This window comes from Chlorocebus sabaeus, chromosome X (assembly GCF_047675955.1).
Source record: "Chlorocebus sabaeus isolate Y175 chromosome X, mChlSab1.0.hap1, whole genome shotgun sequence".
NCBI classification, from domain to species: Eukaryota; Metazoa; Chordata; class Mammalia; order Primates; family Cercopithecidae; genus Chlorocebus; species Chlorocebus sabaeus.
The window spans coordinates 33,712,172-33,730,656 of NC_132933.1; the positions used below are offsets into that span (position 1 = coordinate 33,712,172).

The following is an 18,485-nucleotide window of genomic DNA, read 5'->3' on the forward strand; positions in this document are numbered from 1 at the left end:
ACACGATCCTGGCTCACTGCAACCTCCCCCTCCCGGGTTCAAGCGATTTTCCTACTTCAGCCTCCCGAGTAGCTGGGATTACAGGCATGCACCACCACACCCTGCTAATTTTTGTATTTTTAGTAGAGACAGGGTTTCGCCATGTTGGCCAGGCTGATCTCGAACTCCCGTCTTCAACTGATCTGCCCACCTTAGCCTCCCAAAGTGCTGGGATTACAGGTGTGAGCCACCGCACCTGGCCTAGTTTCTTCTTGAACTGAAGAAAATCCAGGGAGATGCCCTAGGCAGGGGTAGTCTACATCACAGGACAAGGAAGAGAGGACAGAGCCCTCTCTTGGGACTCCACACCCTGGGCCTTGAATTATACTCTTTTCCACCTATGCCTCATTTTCATTCCATCTCAGTTTCTTTCCTCTCCTCCCCTTATACTCTCATGCTCACCCTTTCACCCCTTCCCTTATTTTTTCCCCTTCTTTCTCTTCTACCAATCTCTAGCAAGGCTGATGCCACTTAGCCACAAGCCTAGGCTAAACGCTGACATTCTCTGCTTTGTCAAATGAACCCAGTTGGCCAGCATGTATCTTTTAAGGGACTGTAAAGTGCGCAGGTGGCAGGAATTGTGAGAAGTAAACTGACTTAAGACGAAGTTCCCACCCTCGATGCACTTACAATGTAGTTGGGAAGACAAAGGGTGTTCACATGAAAAAATAGCAAGTAAGTCAAAGCAGGGGACAATGAAATGCTTTCTTACCCAAAACATGAGGCATGTTGGATTTGGGCAGGTTCTGTTACCAGTAGAGGGTCTTTACTGCAAATTGTCCAGGTTCTTGGCGTTTTGAACAAAGAATTGGACAAAACGCACAGCAAAGTCAGGAAAGAAAGAAGCAAGGAAAGCAGAGATTTATTGAAAGTGAAAGTATACTCCACAGTGTGAGAACGGGCGGAGCAGTGACTGAAGGGCCCTGATACACAATCTTCTGGGGTCCAAATACCCGCTAGAGGTTTACCATTGGTCACTTGGTGTTCACCCCTATGTTCATGAAGTTGCAGCCCACAATCAGAGGCTGAAGTGAAGTTACAAAGGTCACACTCCTATGCAAATATCTTATTGGTTGTGAAAAGCAGCCAATCAGAGGCTAGAGTGAAGTTACAAAGTTGCCCTTCTATACAAGCGAAGACTTGGCCCCCAATCCGTCTGATTGGTTAGGATAGCAACCAATCAGAGGTTGAAGTGAAGTTACAAAGTTACACTCCTATGCAAACGTCTGATTGGTTGCAAAAAGCAACCAATCAGAGGTACTTTCAATTTCCCGTCTGCTTTTTTCAACCAATCAGAGGTAGTTTCAATTTCCCATCTGCCACACAGAAAGGTGGGGGTTTGCAAGGGGAGCAACGTCTGGTTCTTTTGTTACTTAGGCGTGGAAAGTTAGGGCTTTCCTTTCAATTTAGTTATAGGAAGTCAGCGTGAAATGGCCTTAGGTTCCCTGCCTCCAGACCCTATTCTCCTGCCTCAGTTCTAAGCAAGTGACTTTGCTTCACGTCTCAAAGGCCACCAGACTGCCCTAGTGGGGGTGAAGAAAGAGGGAGGTGGTGGTAGGAAACCAGGGCCTTTCCCAAGCAGAGGGCCATCCTCTAACAGTAAAGGCCACAGACCTGAGTACTGTGGTAGTCAGGCCTAGGTGGGTGGGTCCTTGAGAGTCATGATGTCACAAAAACCTCTCAGAATATCCTGGCCATCCTTGAGCATGAGTACCTCATTGAATAGTGCCTCCCTCAGAACAAAAGTACTATGGCAAAACTGTTCCTGATGGCTGGATTAAAAAACATTTTTTTATTATACTTTAAGTTCTAGGGTACATGTGCACAACGAGCAGATTTGTTACATATGTGTACGTGTGCCATGTTGGTGTGCTGCACCCATTAACTCGTCATTTACATTAGGTATATCTCCTAATGCTATCCCTCCCCCTCTCCCCCCACCCCACGACAGGCCCCGGTATGTGATGTTCCCCACCCTGTGTCCAAGTGATCTCATTGTTCAATTCCCACCTATGAGTGAGAACATGCGGTGTTCGGTTTTCTGTCCTTGCGATAGTTTGCTCAGAATGATGGTTTCCAGCTTCATCCATGTCTCTACAAAGGACATGAAGTCATCCTCTTTTATGGCTGCATAGTATTCCATGGTGTATATGTGCCACATTTTCTTAATCCAGTCTATCATTGATGGACATTTGGGTTGGTTCCAAGTCTTTGCTATTGTGAATAGTGCCACAATAAACATTCGTGTGCATGTGTCTTTATAGCAGCATGATTTTATAATCCGATGGCTGGATTTTTGATAGTGATGTCTTGAGGTTGAGATCCACGGTCATAACGAGAGTGGGCTGCTCTTGTAGGCACTGTATGAAAACTCCAGGGTTTCCCTAGAGACCAGACCAACCCCACCCCAAATACTAAGTTCTTAGATGTAAGAGAGAAGAGGAAGCTTCTGGTAGCCGGGGTGACTTCTGGCCTCTAGAAACAAAATGTATTAGGCTGAGAGGGAAAATCTATCTGCTGAATGAAACACTCCCCAGCAACATGGCAGGTGGTACAGAGCAGATAGGCACAGTATACCAGAGAAACTCTGTTTTTTTGTTTGGTTGGGTTTTTTTGTTTTGTCTTGTTTGTTTGTTTTGTTTTTTGAGATAGAGTCTCACTCTTGTTGCCCAGGCTGGAGTGCAATGGCATGATCTCAGCTCACTACAACCTCCGCCTCCCAAGTTCAAGCGATTCTCCTGCCTCAGCCTACCGAGTAGCTGGGATTACAGGCATGCACCACCATACCTGGGCTAATTTTGTATTTTTAGTAAAGACAGGGTTTCTCCATGTTGGTCAGGCTGGTCTCGAACCCCTGACCTCAGGCGATCCGCCTGCCTCAGCCTCTCAAAGTGCTGGGATTACAGGCGTGAGCTGCCGCGCCCGGCCACCAAAGAAACTCTTAACCACATGGAAAATATCTTTGTTTTCTTGGGACAGTAATGCTCAGTGTTCCCAGTGTTCTCCCTACCTTCTTTCTGTTGCCTTTGGGATTATAGTTACTTGGGGTCATAATTCAAATTGCATGGTTGTTTATAAATTTTATTGCCTGACCACTCTCCAGCCCAAATATAATAATTGGTCTCTCCATGTTTGCTGGAACTGAGGAAGGCACCTACCAAGAACCAAAACAACAGATGATACCAAATGTGTTCAAACTAATAAAGCAAGAGTTACTTGAGTTTATACAAGTAATATCTGCTGGGCCATTTTCTCAGTGGTGCCCTGTAAAGAACAATTATGTGTCTAATGGTGAATCAAGATTTGTGGAAATCCTAAAAGCAATTATTTGGATTTTTGTTCTAGAAGAGTCTTTGGGGTTGGACGAAGGAGTATTACAGACAACAGCATAAGACATATAGGGTACACAAATATGCCAAAAAACTTAACAATCAAAGATTATGTAAACATAACATAGGATTTATTCTTTATAGGAATTTTTTTCCCTGCCTTTTATCAAAACTGCATCAAAATGTGACAATTGGCCATATGCAGTGGCTCACACTTGTAACCCTAGCACTTTGGGAGGCCGAGACGGGTTGATCACTTGAGGTCAGGAGTTCAAGACCAGCTTGGCCAACATGGTGAAACCCTGTCTCTACTAAAAATACAAAATTAGCCAGGCGTGGTGGGGGGTGCCTGTAATCCCAGCTACTTGGAGGCTGAGGCAGGAGAATCACTTGAACCCAGGAGGCGGAGGTTGCAGTGAGCCAAGCACTCCACCACTCATGCCATTGCACTCCAGCCTGGGTGACAGAGTGAGATTCCATCTCAAAAAAAAAAAAAAAAAAAAAAAAAAAGGAATATTCTAGAGTATTCAAACCTCAGAGATAAAATATTTGGTCCGGAGGGTATGGATGAGGTGACAGAGGGAGCATTACACAAGCACACACAGACCCAAACCAATAAGCTGAATGACAGTCTCTTTCGATATCTAAAATCCACATCTATACACTTGGTATAGGAAAAAAAAAAAACAAAAAAAAACTAAAATTGTACCATGAGCCTTGTTTCCCACAGAAGTACAGGAGAATAATTTCTCAGTTCATAGAAGTATCAGAGTGATATGGAATCTTGAAAACCAACTAATGTTTAACTCTCATCCTCCATCCCTTACCCTCAACCAGAAGCTTCTTGGTAAGAATGGTCAGCTTCAGTCCTAAGTCCATTCAGCACCTTCCCTTAGAGCAGAGCAAGTAGCAAGAGTTTAGAGGGGTAACTAGGCACTCAGTTCTCACAGTGGCATGAAACTGCGTTTTTAGCTCTGCTTTCAGAAAACACCTTCCAAACAATTAGTGTCTTCATCAAAGTTCCTACTGTCTGTTGTCCTTGCAGTGCTTTGAGATTCCCTAGCTGTGACCACTCTAACAGGGGACCAAAGACCTGGCCTGAGGGTCCTCCCAACATCATTTATGTGTAAGTGCCTGAGAGATTTGGGGGTCGGCTGGAGAGCTGTTAAAGGGGTACTCAAAATGCAGCAATGGTCCATTCCACATGCACAAGGCTGTACACTTACAAACTACTTCACATACATGATTTTGTGAGATCTTCTCAGCTACCCAGGGCTGCATGCAGAGCACATACTGTCCTCACTTGAGAGATGGGAGAACTGAAGCTAAGATCGGTGATGTGACCAACCAAAGGCCACACAATCCACAGGTGGTGCAGCTTCCTGACGTGAAGTTACTCCCAACATTCTGTGTCGCCACATCTTATATCATCTATTTGGAAAAGAAACATTTGTTCTGGGCCTTCTCAAGCTGAGGCACATCACTGAGAGTACACTGGGAGGCCGGGCATGGTGGCTCATGCCTGTAATCCCAGTACTTTGAGAGGCCGAGGCAGGTGAATCACCTGAAGTCAGGAGTTTGAGACCAGCCTGGCCAAGTAGATTTGTATCTACTAAAAATACAAAAAATTAGCTGGGTGTGGTGGCACATGACTGTAATCCCAACTATTTGGGAGGCTGAGGCAGGAGAACTGCTTGAACCCCGGGGGTGGAGGTTGCAGTGAGCCGAGACTGCGCCATTGCACTCCAGCCTGAGCAACAAGAGCAAAACTCCATCTCAAAAAAATAAAAAAAGAAAAGAAAAGAAAAGAAAGAAAGAAAAAGAGTACATTAGGATACTTCCTTGGAAAAACAAACGCCTCCAGGGAAAGGATATGGTTCAAGTTTACAGATGAGCGAACAGAGATCTGAATCAAAAAAAGAACCAGGAGAGGGAGGGAGAAGGGAAATTGCTCCCATACATTTCCGAATAATTAGGAATTTTTAAAACTTTTTTCTCTCTGTAACGGTTTTTTTTTTTTTTTTTTTGAGAGGGAGTCTCACTCTGTCACCCAGGCTGGAGTGCAGTGGCGCCATCTCAGTTCACTGCAACCTCTGCCTCCTGGGTTCAAGTAGTTCTTGTGCTGCAACCTCTCTAGTAGCTGGGATTACAGGTGCTTGCCACAAGGCCCAACAATTTTTGATTTTATTTATTTGTTTGTTTGTGAGACAGAGTCTCCCTCTGTCACCCAGGATGGAGTGCAGTGGCTTGATCTCGGCTCACTGCAACCTTCACCTCCCGGCTTCAAGTGATTCTCCTGCCTCAGCCTCCCAAGTAGCTGGGATTACAGGTGCACACCACCACGCCCGGCTAATTTTTGTAATTTTTGGTACAGATGGGGTTTCACCATGTTGGCCAGGGCCAGGCTGGTCTCGAACTCCTGACCTCAGGTGATCCGCCTGCCTCGACCTCTCAAAGTGCTGGGATTACAGGTGTGAGCCACCACGCCTGGCCTAATTTTTGTATTTTTAGTAGAGATGAGGTTTCACCATGTTGGCCAGGCTGGTCTCAAACTCCTGGCCTCAAGTGGTCCACCCACTTTGGCCTCCCAAAGTGCTGGGATTACAGGTGTGAACCACTGTGCCTGGACTCTTCAATACTTTTTTCAAAACAGATAAGGAGTTTTGCTGTTGCCCAGGCTGGTCTTGAACTCTTGGGCTCAAGCAGTTCTCCTGTCTCAACCACCCAAAGTGCTGGGATTACAAGTGTGAGCCACTGTGCCCAGGCAGAATTTTTTAAAAAATACTTCCTACTGTGTTCCTTAATGGAGACCCTGCTACTGTTTTCAGAGTTTCTCAACCTTGGCACTATTGACACTTAAGGCTACCGGGAACTGTCATGTGGGACTGTCCTGTACAACTTAGGATGTTTAGAAGCATCTCTGGCTTCTACCCACTAGATGTCAGCAACACCTCCCGACCCATACCTCCTGTTGCCTCAAGGAATAATGTCTGCAAATGTTGCAATACGCCCTGGGAGGCAAACTCACCCAGCTGAGAACCACTGCTTTAAACCCACCCTGTGCAGAGCAGCCAGGCAGATGTGCACAAGTCGCATCACTCTCCTGCTTCCTGCCAGACTCCCCAGTCGCCCTCAGGAGGAATTCCAACACCCAGTGGTAGACATTCACGTTCTGGGCCCTGCCAACCTCTCTAGTCCCTCTCTTCTGCCTCGCACTCTTTGCTCTGCAGAACTGCTTGTAGAGTTTCCCACATAGCCATGCTATTTGTGTCCCCACCCTCATGCTGTTCTCTCTGCTTGGAATGTCCTCCCCTCAGTTGTTTGTCTCATAAATCCTATGCAGCCTTCCAGACAGCTTAGTGTAGACATCCTCTGGAAACGTATCCCTAAGCTCTTTCCTTTCCCCTCAACCCAAGGCTGGGTTGCCCCACCTCTGCGCTCCCACAGCACCTTCTGCAAACTTCTGTCACAGCACTTATCCTTCACATAATTGTCTGTCACTCCCACTGACTAAGTTCCCGCAAAGCAGTTCTGTGTCACATTCATTTATTTTAAGTCATTTTATTATTTGGTAGAGATGGAGTTTCACTATGTTGGCCAGGCTGGTCTCGAACTCCTGGCCTCAAGTGATCTGCCCACCTCAGCCTCCCAAAGTGTTGGGATTACAGGCGTGAACCACCGCACCCGGCCTGTGGTGTCATATTCAAATCTGAGGTACAGCACCTGGCATGTAGCATTTAGTCAATCAGTGTTTAGTGAAGTAAGCCACAAAGAACAATACACTAGGTTGGGAGTCAAAACATCAGGATTCTAGTCCCAGCTCTGCCACTGGCTAAATGATCATTTGGTTCCCAAACAAAAGGCAGCGCCATTCTCTTCCTCTTCCTTCTGAATATGTATGGCTTCCTCTATCTTTTTTCAGTCTTTTCCTATTGACTACTTTATTTGACCCTACAAGTAACAACCTGGTAGATGTAATTTCAAACAAGAACCATTCTTCCAAACTTCCAAAGAAGTGAATAGTATGTGTCAGACACTACCATTGCATACAAGACAGAAGAGCCCGTCTGTATTTGTATGTGCATAAAGAAACCCTATTGGCCAGGTGTGGTCGGCTCATACCTGGCCGAGGCTGGCGGATCTCTTGAGCCCAGGAGTTCGAAACCAGCCTGGGCAATATGGCAAAACCATGTCTCGACGAAAAATACAATTAGCCAGCTGTGGAGTAAGCGCTTGTGGTCCCAGCTACTCAGGAGGCTGAAGTGGGAGGATCACTTGAGCCCAGGAAGCAGTGGTTGCAGTGACCTAAGATCTCGCCACTGCCTCCAGCCTGGGTGACAGAGTGAGACCCTGTCTCAAAAAAAGAGAAAAAGAAAGAAAAAGAAACACTATTGAGCATTTTTGGTTTGGGTTTAATAAAAAAGGATTTTTTTTTTTTTTTGAGCCACCACACCTGGTCAAAAAGGATTATTTTTAAAGTAAAAAGAAACCCACGCCAGACGCAGTGGCTCACACCTGTAATCCTAGCACTTTGGGAGGCCAAGGCAGGTGGATCACCTGAGGTCTGGAGTTCGAGTTCATGGCCAACATGGTGAAACCCCGTATCTATTAAAAATACAAAAACTAGCTGGGCGTGGTGGCAGGCACCTGTAATCCCAGCTACCCAGGAGGCTGACACAGGAGAATCGCTTGAACCCAGGAGGCAGAGGTTGCCAGTGAGCCGAGATCACGCCACTGCACTCCAGCCTGGGTGACAAGAGTGAAAACACCATCTCAAAAAAAATAAAGTAAAAAGAAACCCTTTGTGGTGGTGTGACAATTGACAGGTGCTGGGCAGGGGATTAGAGCAACTATTTTCACTGCATACCTCATATTGTTGGATTTAGAGCTAGATGAATATAACATCTATTTTTTAAAAACTTAATGATAGTAAATAAAACCGAGCAAATGGGATTGTTTCCTAAGCAGCATTTTAACAGGCCTTAAAAACTGGTGACAGATGGATCTGAGATCAGCAGCTGTACCACATCAGTTAGAGCTGCTGTAAGAAAACCCTTCTAAATTGCACTTGCAAAAAAAAAAGAAAAGAAAGAAAAGAAATCTAGACTACACACTACCGTTAAATCTTCTATCTTCAAAGTGCTTTAATCTGGCTCACCTCCTAGCAGTAGAGTACAAAAATAAAGCTCAATTTCATAGCAGACGCTACAAAAAAGGGCAGTGAAGAATATGGACTCTAACCGTGAACCTAACCAACTCCACCTGTTATTTTGTAGCCCCTCACTATACAGCTGTGCAATTGTGACAGTCATCTAAGGACATAAAAATTTAGATGATCCCTGCCCACAGGCAAAATGGAAAAATAGCAGACCTAAAAATCAATAAAAGTAATAATAGATCAGTCATGTTTTCAACACATCTGTATCCAAAACTCCCTATGTGTACTACCTGTCCTCTTTCGTCCTTTCGAGGGATAGCTTTTTTTTTTTTTTTTGAGACAGAGTTGCGCTCTGTCGCCCAGGCTGGAGTGCGGTGGCACAATCTTGGCTCACTGCAACCTCTGCCTCCTAGGTTCAAGCAATTCTCCTGCCTCAGCCTCCAGAGTAGCTGGGATTACAGGTATGTGCCACCACGCCCAGCTAATTTTGTATTTTTAGTAGGGACAGGGTTTCTCTATGTTGATCCGTCACGTCTTGAACTCCTGATGTCAGGTGATCCACCCGCCTCGGCCTCCCAAAGTGCTGGGATTACAGGTGTGAGCCACCGCCTGGCCAGGGATAGTTCTTCTAACAGTCAATTACCCAAGGCCTGTGAAGCACTAAATGATAATACAGGTTGTATTAAATTTGTAATCATGACCGGGCTTTCCTTATACAGTAAAAAGTAAAGGTCATTGCTGATCAAGGGATGGCACAATCTAGCCACCACTGTAAGTTTAACCGCCACTTCCTTCTATAAGCCCCGCCCTATAAAAGGAGATCAATGGCAATCACACAGCGCAGGCGTGTTCAGATCAAATGTTTAACTGGATAAGCGATGAAAAGCAACTTAGTATTCTCACCTGGAAGTGTCATCTGTGGTGTTGCTTTATACACCCGGAGTTATCACCATCTTTAGTTCTATCTTTTGAGATCTTCATCTTTGGTTACCTTTAACGTTGAACATGCATCTCTATTTCAAGTGCTCAGTACACTCTCATTTTAATAAACCAAATGATTGCTGTTGCTGTATACTAAAATGAAAATTAACTTAAGCATATACTATTTGTTAGATACTATACATAATGCATGAAGATTGAAGGTGCAATCTGTTTTAAATATGTCCCAGCTGGGGTTTTTTTTTTTTTTTTTTTTGGAGACAGTGTCTCACTCTGTCACCCAGGCTGGGGTGCAGTGGCACAATCTCAGCTCATGGTAACCTCTGCCTCCTGGGTTCAAACCATTCTCCTGTCTCACACCGCCACTGCGCCCAACCTGGAATTATTTTCTTACACCCCTCTCAGCTCAAACCTAACCAACTGGAATTTTAAACATTGTAGGATCCACTCAGAAAAGGAACTAGAAAAAAAACACTTTTTCTGTATTCCCCTAGTCATCTCTGAAGAAACTATGTTTGTAAAATTTACTAGTGTCAGCCGGGCGCAATGGCTCACACCTGTAATCAAAGCACTTTGGGATGCCAAGGCGGGTGGATCACTTGAGGTCAGGAATTCGAGACCAGCCTGGCCAACATGGTGAAACCCCATCTCTACTAAAAACATAAAAGCTGGCCAGGCACGGTGGCTCACACCTGTAATCCCAGCACTTTGAGAGGCCGAGGCAGGTGGATCATAGGGTCAGGAGTTCAAGACCAGCCTGACCAACATGGTGAAACCCCGTCTCTACTAAAAATACAAAAATTAGCCAGGTGCAGTGGCAGGTGCCTGTAATCCCAGCTACTCAGGAGGCTGAGGCAGGAGAATCACTTGAACTTGGGAGGCGGAGATTGCAATGAGCCAAGATTGAGCCACTGCACTCCAGTCTGGGCAAGAGAGCAAGAGTCTGTCTAAAAAATAAATAAATAAAGTTAAATAAAATATACTAGTGTCTACTACAGTAGTAGCAACTACAATTTATGAAGTATTAGGTGCTAGGCACAGAGACAGATGCTTGATGTACATTATGGATGTATATTACATCTATACAAGCCTCACAATTGCCTTCCAGTTTTTTTCAGTGATAAAGATTACATTGGGTAGATTGCTTGATTTTGTGTAACATATTTAAAAAAAAAGAAATGCATTTTTTTCATTTTATTTTTATTAAGCACTACATAACACATTGCATGTTACATAATACACTGTATAACCTTCTAGCAGGGGTAGATGGCCATAACTGAGTTATTTTTTTCATCAATCAGGAAAATGCTTCCTTAATCAATGTTCTCCAAACCCTGAAAAAGTTTAAAAAGGAGAATGTGACAAGTCTGTTCCCATCAAAGACATGCCATGTACTTTTATTTCCAGTGTCACTAAATGGCATTCTGTTATTAAAAAGAATGCTTCCACATCGCACATTTCTCTAACTGCAATAATGCATTGGATTAAATTTTATAATCACTAAAGAATAACCTGTAATGAATTTTAGTTTTCACTTTCTGACAGCAGCATATTGCTTTATATGAAACAAACCTTCCCCCACCCCCAATCAGAACTACAGTCAAGCAACTCTTTACCACCTGGATCCTTTTTTTTTGAGATGGAGTCTCGCTCCCGTCACACAGGCTGGAGTGCAGTGACGCGATCTCGCCTCACTGCAACCTTCACCTCCCGGGTTCAAGTGATTCTCCTTCCTCAGCCTCCCAAGTAGCTGGGATTAAAGGCGTGCGCCACCGTGCCCAGATGATTTTTGTATTTTTAGTAAAGAAGGGGTTTCGCCATGTTGGCCAGGCTGATCTCGAACTCCTGACCTCAGGTGATCCACCTGCCTCGGCCTCCCAAAGTGCTAGGATTACAGGCGTGAGTCACTGTGCCCAGCCTCCACCTGGATCCTTTTACAAAGCACCTCAGTGAGTCAGAGGACAAGCTAAAATCTGTTTTAAAAAATAACGGCCAACATGAGGTAGATACTATTATTCTCATTCCATTTTTTTTTACAAACGAGGAAATGGAGGCTCAGAGAGGTTAAAAGTCACCTGCTTAAGTCCATAAGGAATTAGCAGAGCCAGAATTCAAGTCCAGGGACCCCAACTCCAGAACCCTTCTCCAACAAGCACTACACTATCTATTCAAAATACCTACTGGATCTCACTAAGTTGACAACCAAATACTTCAGAAGCTATAAATTAAAAGATGAGGCTGGGCACGGTGGCTCACGCCTGTAACCCCAGCACTCTGGCAGGCCGAGGCGGGTGGATCACGAGGTCAGGAGTTCAAGACCAGCTTGGCCAAGATGGTGAAACCCCGTCTCTACTAAAAGTACAAAAATTACAGCGTGCCTGTAATCCCAGCTACTCAGGAGGTTGAGGCAGGAGAATCGCTTGAACCTGATGGGTGGAGCTTGCAGTGTGCCAAGCTCGTGCCACTGCACTCCAGCCTGGGCAACAGAGCAAGACTTTGTCTCAAAAAAAAAAAAAAAAAAAAGACTAATCAGTGATGACACTTCTTCTAGGTATTAAAAGGTATTAAATAACATAGTGCAGGTATTTGGTTTACTATTACAGGAAGAACTGCCTTAAGAGAAATTAAAATTGCATCTTCTTGGAGCCATCTCTTAGAAATCCTAATTCTGCCTCACATGCCAGGTGATTCTGATGGTTATTCTTGGACCATACTTTGAGAAATATGGCTCCAGATAAGTAGATATCTATTACCATGTGCATTAGATTAGATTCTCAACTACCCCTCCACTGAGAGGCGTATCACCCAGGTTGAGTCCCTATAATATTATTTAATCACTCTGACCCTTGTCTATAAAATGGAAATACTATTTACTTAGGTTTGCTGTGAGGAATAAATGAGCAAGGAGAAAATATTAAAAAGTAAACATTTTGGCTGGGCGCAGTGGCTCACGCCTGTAATCCCAGCACTTTGGGAGGCCGAGGCGGGCGGATCACAAGGTCAGGAGATTGAGACCATCCTGGCTAACACGGTGAAACCCCGTCTCTACCAAAAATACAAAAAATTAGCCGGGCGTGGTGGTGTGCGCCTGTAGTCCCAGCTACTCAGAGGCTGAAGCGGGAGAATGGCGTGAACCCGGGAGGCAGAGCTTGCAGTGAGCTGAGATCGCACCACTGCACTCCAGCGTGGGCGACAAAGCGAGACTCCGTCTCAAAAAAAAAAAGTAAACATTTTAAAAGAATTATGAGAATGAATTACTCCTACAAAATATAAAAACATACTATTAGGGCCAGGAATAGGGGCTCACACCTGTAATCCTAACACTTTGGGAGGCTGAGGTGGGTGGATCACTTGAGGTCAGGAGTTAGGAAACCAGCCTGACCAACATGGTGAAACTCCGTCTCTACCAAAAAATACCAAAAAAAAAAAAAAAAAATTAGCTGGGCATGGTGGCGGGTGCCTGTAATCCCAGCTACTCAGGAGGCTGAGGCACAAGAATTGCTTGAACCTGGCAGGTGGGAGTTGCAGTGAGCCAAGATTGTACCACTGCACTCCAGACTGGGTGACAGAGTGAGACCTTGTCTCAAAAAAAAAAAAAAAAAAGAAAGAAAGAAAAAAAAAAAATACGATTAGGTTGAACCTTATGAAAATGCTACTGCTTGATCGTTTTTGACCTACAAAAATGGCAATGCCATAACTGAATCAAATATAAAAGTATAGTAATTCTTTAAATGAGGTATTGTTGCAGGAATAGGCAGACCTAGAGTACAGAAAAGCACATCTGTAAAACAGGCCCATGTGTATATGGAAATTTAGTATACCAGAGTGGTATTACAAATAAAAATGAACTGGGTGTTTGGTGGGTTTTTTTTTTTTTTTTTTTTGAGACAGGCTCTCATTCTCTCACCCAGGCTGGAGTGCAGTGGTACGATCCTACCACACTGCAGCCTCGAACTCCTGGGCTCAGGCTATCCTCCTGCCTCAGCCTTCTGAGTAGCTAGGACTACTAAATTGTTCTATAAATGGGTAATTGCGATAACTAGCTACCTCTTGAAAAAAAGTAAAGTTAATCCTCCCTTCACATTATACTCCAAAATGACCTATAGATGGGACCAAATAACTAATTTTTTTTAAAGAAACTAACAATATTAGGAGAAATTATTTTTTAAAACTATTTTTATGAGCCAGGTATAGTGGCACACCTGTAGTCCCAGCTCCTCTGAAGGCTGAGGCAAGATCACTTGAGCCTATGAGTTTGAGGCCAGCCAGGGCAATACAGCAAGACTGTCTCTATTTTATTTTTTCAACGTATTTTTATAACCTTAGGTAGAAAAGGCCTTTGTACGGGAGACATAAAAACTCAGAATCCAGAGCAACAAAACATGATAAATTGAATATCAAAATTTAAAACTACCTGATGAAAAACATCATAAAGTGAAAAAGACAAACAGCAGACTGGGAAAAATGTCTGTCATATATAAAACAGACAAAAAATTAAAAGTCTACAATATATAAAGAACTATAGATTGAAAAGAAAAAAGACAAAACAATAGAACAGGCAAAGGATATAGGCAACAATCCACAGAATAAGAAATATATGACAGTAAGAAAAACTAAAAAAAATAAGAAACATAAAAGATTAAATATGTAAAAAGATGCCAACCTCACTAGTAGACAAGAAAATGCTAGTTATATATTAGCACTGTATGACCCTTGGCAAGGCATTACCAGAACCCACCTCAACCCTGGCAGAAGGCTGGCATCAGAGTGGCTTCTTACCTTTGACACATAGTAACGATTAACTCCAGAGATGCGCCTATCTCTTTCCATCAGATTCCAGTGATACCCAAAATGAGCAATCCTTTTTTCCTTCAAATAAGAGACAATTATTGTTGCAGTTTATAAAAGTGAGTGACCCAATTGATGGATATTACAATTTTTAGAAGGGACATTCTAGAGAAATGGAATCATCATTCAAATAAAAATGCAAATTAGTAGTACAAGAACAGAATCTCCTAAATAAAATGAGACCACTAAACTTTAGGATTAAGTTGGTGACCATGACTTCTTACACTATTTTAACCAACATGAATTTTTTTTCCTTTTTAAAAAAAAGGAAAAAAAAAAAGAAGAAATATCTAGTTGTTGCCTTTTGGGACACTAAGAAACAACAGCTGTAGATCACAGGTGGACAATCACAAATTCAAAAAGTAAATAAATTTATACTCTGTACTCTAGAGATGATGTGAAGGGCTAAGAGGGGAAAATGAATCCTGATGTAAAACACAAGACCTTGCAGTAAATTCCTAAACGCTTGCAAGAGAAAGTGGGGAATAAAAAAGTCAAGGGTGGCCGGGAGCGGCGGCTCATGCCTGTAATCCCAGCACTTTGGGAGGTCAAGGCGGGTGGATCACCTAAGGTCAGAAGTTCGAGACCAGCCTCGCCAACATGATGAAACCCCGTCTCTACCAAATAAATAAATAAATAAATAGCCGGGCGTGGTCCCGGCTACTCAGGAGGGTGAGGCAGGAAAATTTTTTTTTTTTTTTTTTTTTTTTTGAGACAGAGTTTCGCCCTTGTTGCCCAGGCTGGAGTGCAGTGTCGCGATGTCGGCTCACTGCAACCTCCGCCTCCTGGGTTCAAGCGATTCTCCTGCCTCAGCCTCCCGAGTAGCTGGGATTACAGGCATGCGCCACCACGCCCTGCTAATTTTGTATTTTTACTAGAGACGGGGTTTCCCCAAGTTGGTCAGGCTGGTATCAAACTCCCGACCTCAGGTGATCCGCCCGCCTCGGTCTCCCAAAGTGCTGGCATTACAGGCGTGAGCCACCGCGCCCAGCCAGGAGAATCTCTTGAACCCGGAAGGCGGAGGTTGCAGTGAGCGATTCTCAGGCTTGAGCCACCTCTTCTAATCTACCTTTCCGGCCCCCGCGTCGCTACTCTGCCCTAAGGCCCACTTTGATACACCCAGAAACGCTGTTTTTCACTAGAGCAGGATGTGGTTTCTACCGCGCTTCGTTTCGCAAGCCTCGGCTTCTAGGCAACCGGAAGAAAGTAGAGGGCCGGCCTCGGAGAGAGGGTCCGCAGGCTGACGGCCTCTCTGCCCACCATCCTTTTCGGAAATCAGCCAGTGGAGTCGGCCCCCGGGCCCAGGAAGCCGCCTTACCTTGCCCCCGTTAGTGAACCTCTGGATGTACGCAGTAGCCAGTCCTGGAATAAACAAGCACACGCCCATGGCGGCGAGTCCCGGGAGAACCTCGAACCACATCTCTGCCCCGTTATCTAGGCCAAAACCCTACTTCTGGGTCCTTGAAAGGTGACCGGGCTTCGGCTCCCTTCCCAGTAAGCCCCGCGGCCGCCCGCGAGCGGGGCGGTGCCACGTACGGCTCCGGAGGAAGCGACGGGATCTGCCAGGGCTCAAGAGAGGCTGGCGCTCGAGCTCTCGCAGTTCTCTTCCGTCAGTGTCTTTTGCTTCGACTCCCGGCGGAGCGCGCGACGTGGAGTAACGCGCAGAGGCCAAGTGCAACCCAGGCAGCCACGGCCGTTTCGGAGCTCGGGACTCTAAAATGGCAGAGCAGTTTTCTCCAGGGAAGACGGCGGATCAGGTGTGCACCTTCCTTTTCAAAAAGCCTGGGCGGAAAGGGGCTGCTGGACGCAGAAAGCGCCCGGCCTGCGACCCAGAGCCCGGAGACAGCGGCAGCAGTAGCGACGAAGGCTGCACTGTGGTTCGACCGGAAAAGAAGCGGGCGACCCACAATCCAATGATACAGAAGACTCGTGACAGTGTTAAACAGAAGGCAGCTTACGGCAACTTGAGCAGCGAGGAGGAGGAGGAAAATGAGCCCGAGAGTCTCGGCGTGGTTTATAAATCCACCCGCTCGGCGAAACCCGTGGGACCAGAGGATATGGGGGCGACAGCTGTCTATGAACTGGACACAGAGAAAGAGCGCGATGCACAAGCCATCTTTGAGCGCAGCCAGAAGATCCAGGAGGAGCTGAGGGGCAAGGAGGATGACAAGATCTATCGGGGAATCAACAATTATCAGAAATACATGAAGCCCAAGGATACGTCTATGGGCAATGCCTCTTCCGGGATGGTGAGGAAGGGCCCCATCCGAGCGCCCGAGCATCTACGTGCCACCGTGCGCTGGGATTACCAGCCCGACATCTGTAAGGACTACAAAGAGACTGGCTTCTGCGGCTTTGGAGACAGCTGCAAATTCCTCCATGACCGTTCAGATTACAAGCATGGGTGGCAGATCGAACGTGAGCTTGATGAGGGTCGCTATGGTGTCTATGAGGATGAAAACTATGAAGTGGGAAGCGATGATGAGGAAATACCATTCAAGTGTTTCATCTGTCGCCAGAGCTTCCAAAACCCAGTTGTCACCAAGTGCAGGCATTATTTCTGCGAGAGCTGTGCACTGCAGCATTTCCGCACCACCCCGCGCTGCTATGTCTGTGACCAGCAGACCAATGGCGTCTTCAATCCAGCGAAAGAATTGATTGCTAAACTAGAGAAGCATCGAGCTACAGGAGAGGGTGGTGGTGCTTCCGACTTGCCGGAAGACCCCGATGAGGATCCAATTCCCATTACTTAGGTTTCTGATAATTCTTAAATTTAAAAAATAAATATTTTGTTCTTTTGGAAGTCTTAATTCGTGTCCTTCCTTTGTAGAGACAGTGACAGAGAAGGCGGGTGGTGAAGTAGGGTCCTGGATTAAAAACCTCAAGGTAGGTGTAATCAGGATTTTTAGCCCTAGGATAACCATTTTGCCTGTTTCTTTTCAGAACACTTTGGCATCAATTATAGGGGTGGGAGTAGTTTGAGAAAAGAGCTATAATTTGCTTGAAGTAGCCAAAGCTATGATGAAAGTAAGAACTCTGAGCCTGTTTATTATATCACATGTCTGTATCACTTAATAGTTTACAAAGTACTTTCATGCATTCTTTCTCTTGGGAGCCTGTACTGCAAAATATACCGGAGCCAGGGTGTGGGGGAGAGGGGTTGCGTTTGGGGAATTGGTACCTAGTACCACAGGCTTCACATATGGGAAATGTTCCTTGCTGTCTGGGTTATTTATTTATTTATTTATTTATTTTTGAGACGGAGTCTCGCTCTGTTGTCCAGGCTGGAGTGCAATGGCGCGATCTGAGCTCACTGCAACCTCCGCCTCCCGGGTTCAAGTGATTCCCCTGCCTCAGCCTCCCGCGTAGCTGAGACTACAGGCGCATGCCACCACGCCCAGCTAATTTTTTTTTGTATTTTTAGTAGAGACGGGGTTTCACCATATTAGCCAGGATGGTCTCCATCGCCTGAACTCATGATCCGCCCACCTCGGCATCCGCCCGCCTAGGCCTCCCAAAGTGCTGGGATCACAGGCGTGAGCCACCGCGCCCGGCCCCCTTGCTGTCTTGGAAGCAGCTATAGTTAACCCCCTCTTCCATGGATGATAAAAGTATCTGTGCTCAGCTATCCAGTGTGATAGACACTAGCCTCATGTGACTGTTGAGCACTTGAAATGTGGCTGACCACTGTATTGGACATTGCTATTGTAGACTGAACTTGTGAACCTGCAGAGGGCAAAAACAGTATTTTATCATCCATTACCTGAAACTATCTGTGTTCTCACAGTCTCTGTAATAGTGTTGATCACACCTTATTAAAATTAGTGGATGTACCTGTCTTTCCAACTGGTTTATGAACTCGGTGACTAGCCTAGTGCTTGGCATATAATAAGCACTTAATAAATAAGCCTGGAGAGGTTTAAAAAGGGAGATTGGGGCCAAAGCCTTGAATCCAAGCTGAGGAGCACTGACTGTATTCTGTAGGCAGTGGGGGAGATAGCAGAAGTTTGGGAAGAGAACACAATCAGACGGGTTTTTTTGTTTGTTTTAGTGTTACTGTGGCTGCGGCTATAGGATGGATCACAAGGGACATGGAAGACGAGGCAGGGAGGCCAGTTAGGCCAAATGATTAGTAAATTTTTATTGATATGGCTAGAATTTGGGCTAATCCC

General features: G+C 45.3%; 2 protein-coding genes across 2 annotated transcripts; one reads left to right on the forward strand and one right to left on the reverse strand.

Annotated features, from left to right (window-relative positions):
• Positions 1-10,644: 10,644 nt before the first annotated feature.
• On the reverse strand, positions 10,645-15,831 carry NDUFA1 (NADH:ubiquinone oxidoreductase subunit A1). Its single transcript, XM_008019438.3, has 3 exons — positions 15,632-15,831; positions 14,245-14,334; positions 10,645-10,799 (listed from the first exon to the last, which is right to left on the reverse strand). Exons 1-3 carry the CDS (start codon positions 15,731-15,733, stop codon positions 10,779-10,781), a joined length of 213 nt encoding a protein of 70 aa, XP_008017629.1. The 5' UTR covers positions 15,734-15,831; the 3' UTR covers positions 10,645-10,778.
• A 21-nt stretch (positions 15,832-15,852) lies between these two features.
• RNF113A (ring finger protein 113A) lies at positions 15,853-17,123 on the forward strand. Its single transcript, XM_008019439.3, has one exon. The coding sequence runs from the start codon at positions 16,032-16,034 to the stop codon at positions 17,064-17,066; it is 1,035 nt and encodes a 344-aa protein (XP_008017630.2). The 5' UTR covers positions 15,853-16,031; the 3' UTR covers positions 17,067-17,123.
• The last annotated feature ends 1,362 nt before the right edge of the window (positions 17,124-18,485 follow it).